Source organism: Takifugu rubripes, chromosome 19, assembly GCF_901000725.2.
Source record: "Takifugu rubripes chromosome 19, fTakRub1.2, whole genome shotgun sequence".
In the NCBI taxonomy this organism is placed as follows: Eukaryota; Metazoa; Chordata; class Actinopteri; order Tetraodontiformes; family Tetraodontidae; genus Takifugu; species Takifugu rubripes.
In genome coordinates, this window is record NC_042303.1 from 4,822,335 (window position 1) to 4,839,298 (window position 16,964).

General features: G+C 44.8%; 1 protein-coding gene across 6 annotated transcripts in view; it reads right to left on the reverse strand.

Moving 5' to 3' along the window:
- Positions 1-16,964, reverse strand: part of plxnb1b (plexin b1b) — a 48,150-nt gene that overhangs the window by 21,176 nt on the left and 10,010 nt on the right. For 3 of the 6 annotated variants that reach the window (XR_003885837.1, XM_029825985.1, XM_011619001.2), the window contains exons 2-3: positions 7,211-7,299; positions 2,284-3,427 (exon numbers count right to left, since the gene is read on the reverse strand). The exons of 1 other annotated variant lie outside the window; for it this stretch is intronic. Coding sequence is in view for 4 of the 5 variants with exons in the window: in XM_029825985.1 (XP_029681845.1) it covers positions 2,284-3,405 (1,122 nt within the window). In the remaining variant the exon portion in view is untranslated. Of the gene's footprint in view, positions 1-2,052; positions 2,190-2,283; positions 3,428-7,210; positions 7,300-16,964 lie in introns of those variants that run through there. 2 more of the 6 variants (XM_029825986.1, XM_029825987.1) reach the window with 2 other exon arrangements.

Sequence of the window (16,964 nt, forward strand, 5' to 3'; positions counted from 1 at the left end):
AAAATATCAGCTTAGCGTGACACGAAAGTGAATCACAACAGATGGACCGGAGGGATGAAGCTGATTTGCTGTTGTTTGCCTTCAGCTGTTTAGATTTGACATCCTAATGAGAAGGTCAATCCCACCTCAGGGTTAGCCTGTAGCCATCTGGTCACTAGACTTCACTGGCACTTGTTTTTAGCAATTTAAAACATTCTATATCTGTGGCCATCTCACTTTGTATTTTCATTGTTGGTGTCTGACTGTGTCACTTCTGAAAAATTTCCTGTAAACCTCATTAAACGCTGCCCCACTGACGAACAACAGATAAAGCTGCGGATCGATTCCAGCCAGACTGAGAAAAGAGAGCAGAGAGACAAACAACCTGACTGTGTCCTCTGCAACATTAGATTTATCTGCTAGAAAAGGAAAAAAGGCCAATTTTGTCCAGACTGGACCTCCCTTCCCTAAGACACAACTTTTACTGGCAGTAAACAGGGATAGCATTTCACAAGGACAATATCAGATGGAAAGTCTAGCGTAGAACTGGTCAAGGTGGTGTAGATTATAATTTTCACCACTACAAGTTCACCATCGTCCAGTCAAAAAACAGCTATTGCAGTAAAATCCATCCATCCATCCATCCATCCATCCATCCATCCATCCATCCATCCATCCATCCCTCCATCCCTCCATCCCTCCCAGCAGGTTCAGGCATTGCCGCCATGACAGGCACCAACCACCTTGTGGCCACAGCACTGGTCAGCCACCTCAACAATGGAGGGACGGAACATCGTCCTGGACAGCCCTACAACATCCAGAGCCTTAAGGAACTCCAGGCAGATATTATCCACCCCCAGGGCCTCAATGTCCCCCGCCTTCCCCAGGACATGGTCAAAGCTCTCTCTCAGAGGTGTGAGTGCAAGCTCCTTCTGAAAGGAGACTCTGCCAGGCGTTCCCAGCAGACCCTCACAATACGTTGGGGTCTGCCGGGTCTGTCTGGCATCCTTCCCCACCATCAGAGCAAACTCACCACCAGGTGATGATTAGTTGACAGCTCCGCCCCTCTCTTCACCCGGGTGTCCAGAACATGCGGCCACAAATCCGATGACATGACCACAAATTCGATCATTGATCTGCGGCCTCAGGCATCCTGGTGCCAAGTGCACATATGGACGCATTTAAACTGCAATATACAGGCACTGAGCTGGGGAGCAACGAGAATTGCCACCCCTAACCGTCGCCTCTCACCATCGGCAACTCCAGAGTGGTAGAGAGTTCAACCCCTCTCGAGAAGACTGCTTCCAGAGCCCTTGCTATGCGTTGAGGTGAGGCTGACTATATCTAGTCGGAACTTCTCAACCTCGCACACCAGCTCAGGCTCCTTTCCCGTCAGAGAGGTGACAATCCACGTCTCTAGAGTTAGTTTCTGCAGCCGGGGATCAGACTAGTGACCCGTGTCCGGGCAAGGGAAACTTGGAACCAATATTGTTACTCGTCATTAGGGGGCCCTGGGCTACACATGGTGGGTGGCCCTACCAGGGGCATAAAGCCCCAGACAACAGAGCTCCTCGGATCATTGGGACACGCAAACCCCTCCACCACGATAAGGTGGTAGCCCAGGAGGGGTGCAGTAATATTATCTGGAAAAAGCAGGTTTCACCAAGTTATTATTCTCACTGCTTCAAAGAAACCCCCATTTCATTCTATTCCACTTGTTGACTATAAACTTTATCACAGATTAACCTGTACCTCTAGATGCCCACATTAACGTCAAGTCCCTCATGCTGGCCTACATAGTACCAGATGGTTTGGCTCCTCATACTCGTATAGTCTACCCCTCACATGAATATCACCTGGCAAAGCTGCCAGTTCAGGCACAATGTCCACGCTCTTCTCATCCCTTGTTCCCTGATGGTGGATGACCTCCAGAGCTCTATCAGTGGAGAGGAAACCACCCCTTTTAACTTTCTCTGTTTATATTCATTTCAATACATTTTTATTTAAATAGCATTTCTTATTTTATTCATGTCTTAATTGCATAGTGCACAGTGATTGTGTCTCTGATTGTACCGGTAAGTCTTTCTGGACCAAAGCGTCCGTAAATGTAGAGTGGGAGTCCTCCTCTGGTACCTGGACAGGAAGCTGGTTCACAGCATGGTGTCTGAGAGCCAAAGTTCCCCCCCTCCTCCCCATTCTAATGTCCAAGACTGATGATATAAAAGGAAAAGGCTGAACAACACGAACTGCTGTGGTTGGCTGTAAACTGCAATAAAATGAAGCCAAAACAAGATGGAAACTCACCTCTGGCAGGTTGGCGCAGTTGGACTTGACTTCATACTCAATGTAAGCGACCTCCACTCCAGCTTCTCTCCCCATTTGAGTGTAACACAGGTCTCTGGTGGAGATAATCCTGCGATCCACATCTTCAAGGTTAAACATGCACAGGGCAGAGTCTTCGCTAGGAGGGAAGGATGATGTTGAATGAGTAGAAAAGACCCCAAACAGAGTTTCTGAGTCCACGACACCATCTTTGGAGATTCCCAGCTGGGCAGCTTGTAAGAGGTTGTAAACTTTTCCTGCCATGGAGCGACATGTTAAGGGTACTTCCACATAAGAATAATAGGCCTGGTCATCCAAACAGATGCGAGAGACATAGGTGCGATATTCGCGTGACATCGACTTCAGGTCTCGTCTGTAGAAGAAGAAGTACACATGCTGACGATGGGCAAAGGATGAAACGAAATGATGGTCATATTCTGATAAACGGCCTGCCACGGCCAACTTGGCAGTCTCCTCGTAGGAAAAGACAGGTTCCTGAGCAAGATTCCGTGTGGAAATAGGTGGATGGCTGCTCGTATAACCTCGACCCACAAACATAAGTGGTTTTCTGTCAGGTTTAGGACGAACCACCAGTCCTACCGTGCTAACATTTGGGTGGTTAGCAGCAACGTACTGAGTATCCACTGGCCTCTCTGTAGAGAAAAATACATTATTTACCGAGTCCAGACTGCGCTTCTGACAAATTCCCTGATTGACACTCCCACAAGTAATCAGCTCCATGGAGTAAGGGTCAACCAGCAGAAGCTTGTTGTGGTTATTTGTAATCCTTGCCTGTGGACAGTTGCTCTCTGTTACAGGGGGTAAACACTCCCTGCTGTCAATGATGGGTCCAGTGTCTGTCTGATATTCAGGCTGGAGGAAACGATCCAACTGGAAGAGGTGATCTTGGGCTCCTACGTAGATCCAGCCGATGCTGGGATCAGGATGTAAGGCCAAATGTTCAAACTGGGTGTTGTTTTGGACAAAGGTGGGATAAAGACTCAATGGAGATGAACCTCTGACAACACTGACAGAAAAGCTGATCGCAAGCAGCAGGATGGACAGAAGCATTTTCAATGCTAAGACGAAAAGATGACGGACCATTCCCAGAGGCGTGGCTGAAAAGCTAGAGGACAGAAGACAGGAAAAAGTCTTAGAGGATCATCTTTAAAAACACTTCAAAAACATCCATCTGTTTATCTTCCGATACACGTAAGATAAAAAGGGCTATCAAGCTCCACTCGAATAGAGCAGCCAAGTCCACAATGAGTCCTGAACTGTGACTTGAAGGTGGACACAGGACTAAATGTTTGTCAATGACAAACTACTATTCAGTGATAGGGTTTGCCTTCACGGGTTTGTTTTCATTCTGGTCCCAAGGCTGCATTGCTAGCAGAGCATCACATTTCTATGGCTGTCCCTTTCACTGAAGATGAATCGCTGAAAAGATGAGTGACACTTTCTTGGTTTCCGAGTTAACAACAACACACTGAAGCATGCATGTCACGCTCCTCATTTACTCTCCTATCATTAGACAGACAGACAGACAGACAGGCCGACAGGCAGACAGACCGACAGGCAGGCAGGCAGGCAGGCAGGCAGGCAGGCAGGCAGGCAGGCAGGCAGGCAGGCAGGCTGGCTACTGGTACAAGGGATTCATGGAGCAGGGCAGAGAACCTGGTACTGATGGAGTGTTAATATGGGAGTAACCCCACCGAGAGAGGGTACATGCAGAGGATGTGGGAGAAATGGTTACTTCGAAACCCCACATCCTCACTGATTAAGAAGCAGCTCTTAGCTCAGTGTTCGAATATCTGTGATAAGAACTTGCTATCACAACTAGAGATTGATTAGGTACAGAATTGTACCTCATCCACGGTACAAATATGCAATGGGTGATTTCACTATCACCCCCAAATATCGAGATTAGTTACAAAGCCCCAATGACAGACGGACTCAATACAAGGGCAGTTGACCTGAGAGAGAGAATCATTAAGTCCTGGGGGAACTCAACTACCTCCCTGCCAAGGCTAACAAACAAAGTACTAGACCAATCTCTACTGGAGGACTTGAACACGGCACTGTCAACCATCCCTACCACTACCATCACTGAGACCAATCAGCTGCTGTATGCAGTGGCACCAGTCATCCTACAGATGCTTGGCTACAAGATGAAGAGCATGAACAGCCAGAAGGAGAAAACTGTCCCATGGAGGAGAAGGCTAGAGGCAAAAATCATTGTGGCACGGAGAGATGTCAGCCTTCTAACAGAACTAAGTAGAGGTGTAAATCTAAGGAAAGAGCTGCCAAAGAAATATAACAACTGAGGCACTGGAGACTTCTAAGCAAAGGCTCACAGCCCTGGCTACCCGACTAAAGAGGTACACAAGAGAAGTAGAGGCAAGGAGAATAAACATGGTGTTCTCCATCAAACCAGCTAAGGTCTACTCTCAATGGCAGGGCAACAAGGCGACGACAGACCTCCCCACAGCTGAGACTGAGCAATACTGGAAGACTATCTGGGATAAAGAGGCAACGAACAACACTAATGCCCAATGGCTGGAAGACCTACAGAGCAGAGCACAGCCATCTTCCAGAACAAGACCCAGTAGTCATCACCTTAGCAGACATCCAAACAAGAGTGTCCAAAATGAAGAGCTGGACAGCACCAGGACATGATAAGATTCATGCCTGACAGCACAGATGAACCAGCTGCTAACATCAGGGAACCACCCTGAGTGGCTAACCCAGTCCTCTTTATGAAGGAACCCCAGAATGGCACAATACCATCCAACTACCTGCCCATAACTTGCCTCAGCACCACATGGAAGCTCCTGTCAGGTATAATAGCAGCTAAGATCAGTAGGCATATGGATCAATACTTGAGCAGAGCACAGAAAAGCATAGGCAACAACATTAGAGGTGCCAAGCACCAGCTACTGGTCAACAGGGCAATCACCCAGGACTGTAGGACGTGGCACACCAACCTGTGCACTGCCTGGATTGATTACATGAAAGCCTATGACTCAATGCCGCACACATGGATAATGGAGTGCCTAAAGCTGTATAACATCAACAGGACACTAAGAGTTCATCCAAAACTCCATGAAGCTGTGGAACACGACTCTGGAACCCAACTCAAAGCCAATTGTGCTGGTGAGCATAAAATGCGGCATATAGCAAGGAGATGCCCTGTATTTCCTGCTGTTCTGCATAGGCCATCAAAGAGTGGCTATGGGTACCAGTTCTGAAGCAGAACCACCATCAGCCACCTCCTCTACATGGATGACATCAAGCTTTATGCCAAGAATAAGCGTGACATTGACTCCCTGATTCACCTCACTAGGATCTACAGTACAGCAAAGACATTGGGATGGCATTTGGACTAGATAAATGTGGGCAGATGATATCTAGAAAGTTGATCAGAACTGATGGGGGTGAACTACCTGAAGGGAACATTACAGATGTGCAGGACAGTTACAAATATCTGGGGATCCCGCAGGCAAATGGTAACCATGAGGAGCCACAGCCAAATACCTACAGAAGATAAGGCAGGTCCTGAAAAGTCAGCTGAATGGTAAGAATAAGATCCAGGCCATAAACACCTACGCCCTGCCAGTAATCAGATACCCCACTGGCATAACATCCTGGCCATTGGAAGAGATACAAGCTACTGACATCAAGACAAGGAAGCTCCTCACCATGCACGGAGGGTTTCACCATAAGTCCAGCATCCTGAGGCTGGACATGAAGTGAAAGGAAGGGGGCTGAGGACTAGTAAGTGTCCGAACTACTGTCCAAGAGGAACAACAAGCCTCCAAGAATACATCAAGAAGATGGCCCCCACTGACCGACTGCTGAGTGAATGCCGCAGGCAACAAAAGCCCAGTAAGGAGGAGGAGCCCGAGGGGCTATCATGGAAGGACAAGCCCCGACAACCTGAGGAAGTGGCTGATATCAAGAAAACATACCAGTGGCTTAAAAAAGACCAGACTGAAAGACAGCACAGAGGCACTACTCATGGCTGCACAAGAACAGGCCCTTAGCACTAGAGCAATACAGGCCAGGGTCTACCATACCAGATAAGACCCCAGGTGTAGGCTGTGTGGAGATGCCCCTGAGACAGTCCAGCATATCACAGCAGGGTGCAAGATGTTGGTAGGCAATGCATACATGGAGTGGCATAACCAGGTGGCTGGCATAGTGTACAGGAACATCTGCACTGAGTATGGAGTGGAGGTCCCAGGGTCCAGGTGGGAGACACCCCGAAACTGTTGGAGAACAAGCAGGCCAAGATCCTGTGGGCCTTCCAGATCCAGACTGACAAGAACATGTGTCACTGCCCTGGAGAAGCCACATCAACAGCATAGCTCAGGATGAGGTCAATGAGCCTTTTTAGCTCAAACTCTTCCATGAAGTTGGTGCATCCACCTTTACACAACACAGAAACCATACTGGAGTTCTTTCAGGCTGTTCCAATTGTGGTTGTTTTGCATGTGCACCAGAGTATGACTGTTGGGTCACATTGACCCAATGGGGCAATGTGAATCCACCTGAGTGAAGTCGGAGGTAATGCTAAAATTTTGAGTTAACGTGCAGATATGAATGCGATGACTAATGGAACCTGAGTGTTCTACAATTCCTGATTTCACAGAATGGCTGAATTATGATGTTGTGTTAACAACTTAAAATGTTAACTTCATGTCACACAAGGAACAGATGCGTCACATGGAAATAACATGCTAACAGATGTGTGATGTTTCAACAGTGCTGTTACGTCATTCAAAGGTACTTTTACTTGAATCTTTCTTCTGTCAAGGAAGAGAATCATCAACAAACATCACAACCCAGTGAGCAAGTTCAAGCACCATAACGGGGAATGTAAACACAGTGTAGTAAAAATTCATACCATTTATTTTGAGTGGAGATTTCAGGAGGTGGATCACCTCTCCACCCGCCAGCAGCTCTGCTTTAAACACACGTGCTTCTGGCCAAAACCTGCAACGCAACACATCATTTTAAATGCCAATGACATCATAGGGAAGCTTCTGACAACGGAACCTAAAAAAGATTGAATTGTTTTGACCCCCAAAAGGAATTGTTAGGAGCCAGTTCCCACCTTCACTCCACGTCACAAGAAAATTAATCAAGCCAGAAATCCTTTACTTCTAATTATGGACTCAAAGTGAAACTTTAACAACCGCTTGAGAATAATAAAGTGAGCTTATTACCATCTGAAAAATACTGCAAATCTAAAGAATTTTTAACTCCTCATAAAGCGAAAACACCAAGATGGACCTCCTTGGAAGTGCTCAATGTCCATTTCTTCAGCAATCGCTTTGGCCTTTTGTCGAATGGAGGCAGTAGAGACGCCCCTTCCAGTTGTTCCCTGTTCCACAACCAACTGTTCCACTCGGTCTTCCAGCTCGGGCCACCTTGCTTTGTTTCTGCGGAAACTGAGCTTCGTCTTTCTCACTTGGCGCAGTTCACTTTCTTGTTTTCTCCACTTTCTGACCATGGACTCATTTACTTTAAAATGTCTTGCAGCTGCTCGATTGCCATTTTCAGCCGCATATTCGATGGCCTGCAGTTTAAAGTAAGTCTCATACGCGTGTCGCTTGACCGGCGCCATTTTAGGGAGTCCTTACGCATAGGTGTGTCGCTAATCGATGGCCGGAGCATTTCCCGTAGTGCACCCACCAAAGGCACACAGCAGATTTTGGAACTCAGTCCACACACAAGGTGCACCATATTATAAGGCGCACCAACGATTTTTGAGAAAAACTCAGTGTTTTAGGTGCACCTTATACTCGTGAAAATACGGTACTGTACAGTACAATCTCCCTCCTCTTCCTGTCCTCCTTTCCCCCCTCCATCCATCTTTACACCAGCAGAACAGAGGAAAGATTATTTCCTGCAAGACCAGCCTGGGGGAAGGCGGAGTCAAAAGACACCATTCACCTCGATGTGAATTTGTGGTGTGGTGCAGTCACAAAGGGCACAGTCTCTCACTCACACACTCTCTCTCTCTCACACACACACACGGTGCTTTGTTGGCAACAGTCTCTTGTGTGGGAATGAGGGCAAAGGGCTGAACCAAAGAATTAAATAAATAATTAGTATATATAATTTAATTAGTATAATAATTAGTATATATAATCAAGAATTAGGCCCTGTTGTTTTTTATGTTTTGTCCTATTCAGTCTGTAACTGAATGTTACATTGCTCAACCACTTGTTAAATATACAAATACACTATGTTTTCGCAATGCAGCATTTTCAGTACATTACTCCAGTCTTGGCGAGTCTTCTTAACAACCTGCTGCCATGGGAAAAATCCCATTACTCTGGTGATACCTGGTAACCTGTCATCTTACTAAACTGTTGAATTTAACAGTTCTGCATCCAGGTACACAGTTTTTTTTAGGGCTGCAACCAACCATAATTGTTTAACAATTAAGTTAATGACTATTTTTTGTCACTGTATCATAGGCACACCGTAAAAGGAGAACCCTTCAATGGCACAATGAAAATTCAATGTAAAGATATTTGAGGCGCTAGTACAATAAAATTCCAGATCATTTGGAAGTCCACCAAGACACATTTTTTGGTTTCAAAAATAGGACCTGTTGGGGCAGAGGAGGAGGTCTGGTCACAGCAGACATCACCACATTCACAATGGTTTCAAATATTCATTCACTCAGTCGCTGGCTGGCAAACGAACAGATCAAACAAACAGATCAATCAGGATTACCAACTGTTGTGTATCAGTGCGTAATAATGCGACATGTTTCAGTATTACTAAGGGTTGTAAAACCTTTTCATTTAAAAGTGTCACCCTGAACTAATCTGAACCAAGACGAAAAGTTTCTCCTGTAAAGTCTGGAGGTGTTGGCAGGTACTAAACATTTTCTCCTGACTTTAAGGTTATAGACATTTGAAGCCTGTAGAAATAATCCTGAAGCACATTACTCCTGGTCCACATGTGAAGATCATGCACACAAAAAGTCGTCAAAAAAGAAGTTTCTGAGAGTCGTTACAGTTGACTGATCTTCACTGCAGACATACTGTATATGCAGTTGTTCCCACTGTAGATCATAGCAGATCAGACTGGAATGTGTCCACCTGGTTAAACAGTTAATCAGAGTGAAGGGTGGAGAGCATCTAACAGGCTTAAATCTATGCTGTTCTCATGCGTCTCCAGCGTGAAGTTCAGAGGATTCAATCAATCAGCAGTTCAGCTGACATTTGTTGTCACCACTCCACAACAAGCTGGTTGGATCTCATTATCTCTTTAACCTTCCAAACATTTGAGAACCACAGAATGGCTCATGACTCAAATGTCTCACCTAAAAAAGATATCTCAGCTTCGACATTGTTTAAAATGATTTATGTGAAATAATGTTATATGTTGGCTACTTTAGCTAAAGGATTCATCTGAGTGTCTCCACATACAGATACTTTCCCCAGACCATCCAAACGTCAGTAAAATCTGGATCTTCACAGGTTTCACCTTCTGTTCAAACAGAAGCCACTTTCATCTCCACAGACTTTTGATTGGACGGACGAACATCAAGGCTGAAACGCTAGCTTCCCTGACTGTTTTTCTGCACACAAGTGCACACAACCATGCACAACTATAAATGTAGCAATGCTGAATTTTGCTTCTCTTATAAGCTCAGGAAGTTGCACAGAGAACTAGAGGACAGTCCACTGAATCATCAGTGATGAACCCATCTAAAACATGTTCACAGTGCCAAGTGGATAAGCACAACCATCATGCGTGTTGTGCATGTGGCTTGTTTTGTGTTTGTCCAGCGTTTATGCTGTGTGTTGTGTGTTCATGCCCCTGAACTAAAACTTAATTTCCTGTCCTTGTTCTCTTACAAAGATGTTAAATGGGGGCTGCCCCCCTCATCATTAGTCACATTCCATCACCTGTCTGTGAGCACTGAACCATATGATCTTTTGTCTGTGTTGCACTGTCGTCTGTTTTCTGACTTGTGCTCTCCTGTTCTACTTCTTTCCGTGCCACCCAGTTGTTGCCAGGTGACATCACCTAATGGCTCGTCTGTCTCAACTGTTGGACAAGAAAACTTGAAAGAGAGTGTCAGTGGTGATGTAATAAGTTCCGCGTTAATGTTCCTCTGATCTCAGTATAGAAATATTATACTGATTTTTCACTCATTCCCGATGTCATTTTTACAAGTAGTTAGTCGTTTGTTAAAGAGTGTAAGTAACTGATGTTCTTCTGTATTCCCTTTTATGCCAGCTGCAAGGGGGCATATTATGCGGACATGATCTAAGCATTTTTGGTCTCTGATGATGCCATCAAACATGTCTGTAGCATCTCTCTAGGACTTGTCCCCTGCCTGGAAACATCAACAAAAGATCTGCATACAACAGCAAATGCACATGTAAATCTGTACGTTTCTCTTCAAATCAAATCAAATCAATCTTTATTTATATAGCGTCTTATACAATCAAAATTGTTTCAAGGCGCTTTCCAGAATCCCAGGGCCTGACCCCAGACAAGCAACAGTGGCAAGGAAAAACTCCCCTTTAACAGGAAGAAACCTTGAGCAGGACCAGGCTCATGTAGGGGGACCCTCCTGCTGATGGCCGGCTGGGTAAAGAGAGAGGAGAAGGGAGAGGAAAGGTAGAGGATAGAATGGAGAGGAGAGGGGTAGAGGAGAGGAGAAGTAGAGGGAAGAGGAGAGGAGAGGAGAGGAGAGGAGAGGAGAGGAGAGGAGAGGAGAGGAGAGGCACAGAGCACACACAAAAATACGATATACAATCACTTCAGCGGGGCCGGAGGTCATTATGCAGCAACTACAGAATTAGTAGCAATAAGCTTTTTCAAAGAGGTAGGTTTTAAGTCTGATCTTAAAAGTGGCGATGGAGTCAGCCTCCCGTACCTGGACAGGGAGCTGGTTCCATAGCAGGGGGCCTGGTAGCTAAATGCTCGGCCCCCCATTCTACTCCTAGAAACTCTGGGAACCACAAGTAGACCAGCATTCTAAGAGCGGAGCGGTCTATTGGGCTGATAAGGTATCACTAGCTCCTCCAGGTAGGATGGAGCTAGGCCTCTGAGGACCTTGTAGGTCAAAAGAAGGGTTTTAAAAATTATTCTAAATTTAACGGGCAGCCAATGAAGCGACGCCATTACAGGAGTTATGTGATCTCTTTTGTCAATACCTGTCAGAACTCTGGCTGCAGCATTTTGGATCACCTGGAGGCTTCTTGAAGAGTTGTTTGGACACCCTGATAATAAAGAATTACAATAGTCCAGCCTGGAAGTAACAAATGCATGGACTAACTTTTCAGCATCATGCTGCGTCAGCAGCTTCCTGATCTTTGTGATGTTCCTCGAGTGAAAAAAGGCACTTCTAGAGACTAATTTAATGTGTGAGTTGAAGGAGAGATTTTGATCAAAAGTTACTCCTAGATTCCTCACAGAGAGACTAGATGTTAATGAGATACCATCTAGAGTGATCATGTGATCTAATCTATCCCTGAGAGGTTTAGGACCAAACACCATGACCTCAGTCTTTCCTGGGTTAAGGAGGAGAAAATTTGAAGACATCCAGGACTTTATGTCTTTAAGACAGGTCTGAAGCTTCACTAACTTCTCTGTCTCCTCTGGTTTCATGGATAAATAAAGCTGAGTGTCATCAGCATAACAATGAAAATGTATCCCATGCTGCCGAATAATGTTCCCTAAGGGAAGCATGTACAAGGTGAAAAGGAGTGGTCCAAGGACAGAACATTGAGGAACTCCATGGCTAACCCTACTGTATGAGGGAACACCATGGACATGAGCAAACTGGTATCTATCAGATAAGTATGATCTAAACCAGTCTAATGCTGTCCCTTTAATCCCAATCACATGTTCCAGTCTCTGTAACAGGATGCTGTGATCAACTGTATCAAAAGCAGCACTGAGGTCCAGCAGAACCAGCATAGAGACCAGTCCATGATCTGAAGCTATGAGAAGATCATTAGTAACTTTAAGAAGTGCTGTTTCTGTGCTGTGATGAGCTCTAAAGCCTGACTGAAACATCTCAAACAGGCTGTTCCTCTGCAGGTGCTCCAGTAACTGAGTCACCACCACCTTCTCAAGAACTTTAGAGATAAAAGGAAGGTTGGATATTGGCCTATAATTTGCTAAGACATCAGGATCCAGTGATGGTTTTTTAAGCAACGGCTTAATCACTGCCACCTTGTAGGACGGGGGTACATAACCTGACACTAAAGAACCATTGATCTGGTCCAGGATAGAACTGCCTATCAATGGTAAAACATCCTTCAACAGGTGTGTTGGGATGGGATCTAAAAGACACGTGGTGGTCTTGGATTTCTGAATTAGCGATGACGCCTCAGAAAAATATATAGGGCTGAAGGAGTTTAAGGGCTCGTTGGAGACCCTGTATGTTCCCACAGTCAGCACATCTGGTGATGGTCCAGTTGTTGGGATGGCCTGGTTGGCTTTCTCTTTGATAGCTAGAACTCTATCAGTGAAGAAGCTCATGAAGTCTTCACCACTAAGGGAAGAAGGGATACGTGGATCTAAAACAGTGTGACTCTTGGTTAATTTGGCCACAGTGCTGAAAAGAAAACTGGGGTTGCTCTTATTTTCCTCAATCAAAGAAGAAAAATAAGCTGTTCTAGCCTTGCGAAGGGCCTTTTTGTAAACTTTTTGTAAACTAATAGACTCTTGACTAACATAATTATCTTCATCGCTATCCGTTTGGGCTTACGGACCCAAATTGAAATTCTCCTCCATTCAGATCATATCAGTTCTTTTAGGAATGTACTTGATAAAAGATAGTAAGAATAGTAAGAAGAAAATATACCAATCTGTATTTAACTTGGTTCAGCCGCCGCTCCTCAACTGACATGAGATGGAGAGCGTTTGTGAACAGCAGTCTTCAGCTCTTTCCACAGATTCTCGATTGGATTCAGGTCTGGACTTTGACTTGGCCATTCTAACACCTGGATACGTTTATTTGTGAACCATTCCATTGTAGATTTGGCTTTATGTTTTGGATCATTGTCCTGTTGGAAGATAAATCTCCGTCCCAGTCTCAGGTCTTGTGCAGACTCCAACAGGTTTTCTTCCAGAATGGTCCTGTATTTGGCTCCATCCATCTTCCCATCAATTTTAACCATCTTCCCTGTCCCTGCTGAAGAAAAGCAGGCCCAAACCATGATGCTGCCACCACCATGTTTGACAGTGGGGATGGTGTGTTCAGGGTGATGAGCTATGTTGCTTTTACGCCAAACATATCGTTTTGCATTGTGGCCAAAAAGCTCGATTTTGGTTTCATCTGACCAGAGCACCTTCTTCCACATGTTTGGTGTGTCTCCCAGGTGGCGTGTGGCAAACTTTAAACGAGACTTTTTATGGATATCTTTGAGAAATGGCTTTCTTCTTGCCACTCTTCCATAAAGGCCAGATTTGTGCAGTGTACGACTGATTGTTGTCCTATGGACAGACTCTCCCACCTCAGCTGTAGATCTCTGCAGTTCATCAAGAGTGATCATGGGCCTCTTGGCTGCATCTCTGATCAGTTTTCTCCTTGTTCGAGATGAAAGTTTGGAGGGACGGCCGGGTCTTGGTAGATTTGCAGTGGTCTGATACTCCTTCCATTTCAATATGATTGCTTGCACAGTGCTCCTTGAGATGTTTAAAGCTTGGGAAATCTTTTTTTATCCAAATCCGGCTTTAAACTTCTCCACAACAGTATCTCGGACCTGCCTGGTGTGTTCCTTGGTCTTCATGATGCTCTCTGCGCTTTAAACAGAAGCCTGAGACTATCACAGAGCAGGTGGATTCTATTTATCATCATCATCAGTCATTTAGGACAACATTGGATCATTCAGAGATCCTCACTGAACTTCTGGAGTGAGTTTGCTGCACTGAAAGTAAAGGGGCCGAATAATATTGCACGCCCCACTTTTCAGTTTTTTATTTGTTAAAAAAGTTTAAATTATTCAATAAATTTCGTTCCACTTCACAATTGTGTCCCACTTGTTGTTTCTTGACAAAAAATTTAAATTTGATATATTTATGTTTGAAGCCTGAAATGTGGCGAAAGGTTGCAAGGTTCAAGGGGGCCGAATACTTTTGCAAGGCACTGTAGGTATCAAAAATGGTGGGTTTGAGTTACCGTATTTTCACGGCCATAAGGCGCACTGTATTAAAAGGCACAGTCTCAGTTATAGGTGCTATTTCTGTATTTAAAACATACATAAGGCGCACCGTATTATTAGGCACATTCTTAAACATACAGTAAAAAATGACAACGGAAGTGAAACAGTGAGTTTCGACACATTTATTGAACAAAATATTAATTCATTTATTTAATTAAACAGCTGCACTATTTCAATGTCCAACATCCCGAATTCCTCTTCTTAATCATCTGAATCGGACTCACCGACCGGTTCCGGCTCAGCGTTGATTTTGTGAAAGCTCTTACAATACATGAAGACAGTATCATAGCCCATGCGTCTACAATCCACCCGCATATGGTGGCATAACTTGCCCGCCGCTACCTCATAGTCTTTGTGAAGGAGTGTTCGCCTTCCACCATCCAGCACTCTGTCTGTTTCCGTGGCAGCCGAGAACCACGGTGAACGACAACTTCTCGCGCCCCGTTGTGCGTATCGCCACCGTGCCGGTCCCCTTTTCTCCACTTTGTTGGTCAAAGGGATGTTAAAAGTCAGAGGGATCTCATCCATGTTGGTGATGTGGCTGGGCGCAGTTATCTTGTCGCGGCAGTAGGTGCAGAAGATGGCCACCCTCTCCTGGTAATCCGCGGGCAGCCGCTGCGCAACAGTTGTCCTTGCGCGTATGGAGATATGCCGCCGCCTCATAAAGCGGAAACACTATGATTGCTCGATTGCCATTTTCAGCCGTATATTCGATTGTCTGCAGTTTAAAGTAAGCCTCATTCATACGCGTCTCGCTTGACCGGTGCCATTTTAGGGGATCCTTATGCGTAGGTGTGCCACTAATCGATTGGCAGAGCGCTTACCGTAGTGCACCCAACAAAGGCGCACAGCAGATTTTGGAACTCAGTCCACACACAAGGCGCTCCATATTATAAGGTGCACCATATATTTTTGAGTAAATCTCAGTGTTTAAGGTGTGTTTTATAGTTGTGAAAATACGGTATGTGGAGGAGTTGTTCTCATGTATCATCCAGTGACATCTTTCTCTGGAAATCAGTAACTTACATTCACATTTTCATCTTAAATAAGTTGGCTTGGAACTCCAGCTGAGTAGGCAGTGAGGAAGTACCACCAACCTCTAATGGAATGCCCAAAACCTGCGTAAAGTTGAGCAGAATAGTTGCTAGTGGGAAAGCCACATTAGACTACTGGTTTTTTAAGCACCTTTAACTGCAGGTTAAAGTGTGTGTTAGCGAGGTGACGCCACTATTGTTGACAAACAGAACAGAGTAAGCCGGCCCCGCCCTGTTCATCAACTTGAAATGTGAACAAATTTCTGAGGAATAGAATGAGCTGAGACTGTCAGTTTACATTATATAACCTTTAAACTTTCTGGATCACACACACAGAGCCTTGTACTTCTATCTTTGTGAGCAATTTCCAAGATATCATGCATTACCAAGCTCTTTAAAGGTTTGTTTTGCTTCTGCTTGAATACTTTGCCTGGTGTGGTTTATCATTGGTCATTCAGTGGACCTTGGTCCTTCAGTCTGCTTCCCCATGCAATTTCTTTTCTAGGAAAACTCTGGCGCTCAAATCCCTCAATAACAACTCCTTCCAGTTCTTTTGGCCATTGGTAAGTGCGCGAATTAACAAAAAAAAATGGTTTTGAGGGCGGGTAGTTAGTAGAAATACTTTCCTAAAACTAAAATCCCCCCCCTGCATAGAGACTGAGTCTAATCCTAATCTCAACCTTAAACCCACGTTCGAAATGTCAAAGAGCCCTTAGAAGTTGTGAGGACCAGCCAAAATGTCCTCACTTTCCTAGCACACACACACACACACACACACACACACACACACACACACACACAGCCTGTCATTGACAAACCCGCCATTCCTGAGCCAGTAAAGTGCTGGGTCTAAACCACACATGGACAGTGAACTTTTGTACAAAGCCACTCTGTAATTAAGGAACCCCTTGTTCCTGTTCCTTGGGAAATAAAGACAAGTTTTAAATAGAACCAGGTCCCGCCCTGTCAGACGTACTACAGCCACACACAACGTGCTGCAGTCACAGGTCGCCTATGAGCTGTTTACAGTATATGGTAAAATGACAAGAAGCTCAGCATCTCTCTGTCCTCCTCTTACTCACATTATCCTTGATTGATTGACTGCTTTAGCTAGTTCAGTTTTAACTTTATAAATTTGTCATCATAAAGTGAAAAATAAGGATTAAACTCCGTCTTAATTTTGCTAAATTTTAATTTACATCACTCAACGCCACTAGAGTTGCTCCAATGTCTTTAGTGGATTGATTGATACCGTCTGAACTCGAATGTTACTGAAATCGTATCAACAAATACGTCAATGTACACAGTGATGACATGGGTGTGATGTCATCAGTAGTGCAATTCATGATATTTGAAACAGTAGCAACAGTTGGACTCATTCTTACCTGCAGCTAAAAGATTTGAGCAACAAAAT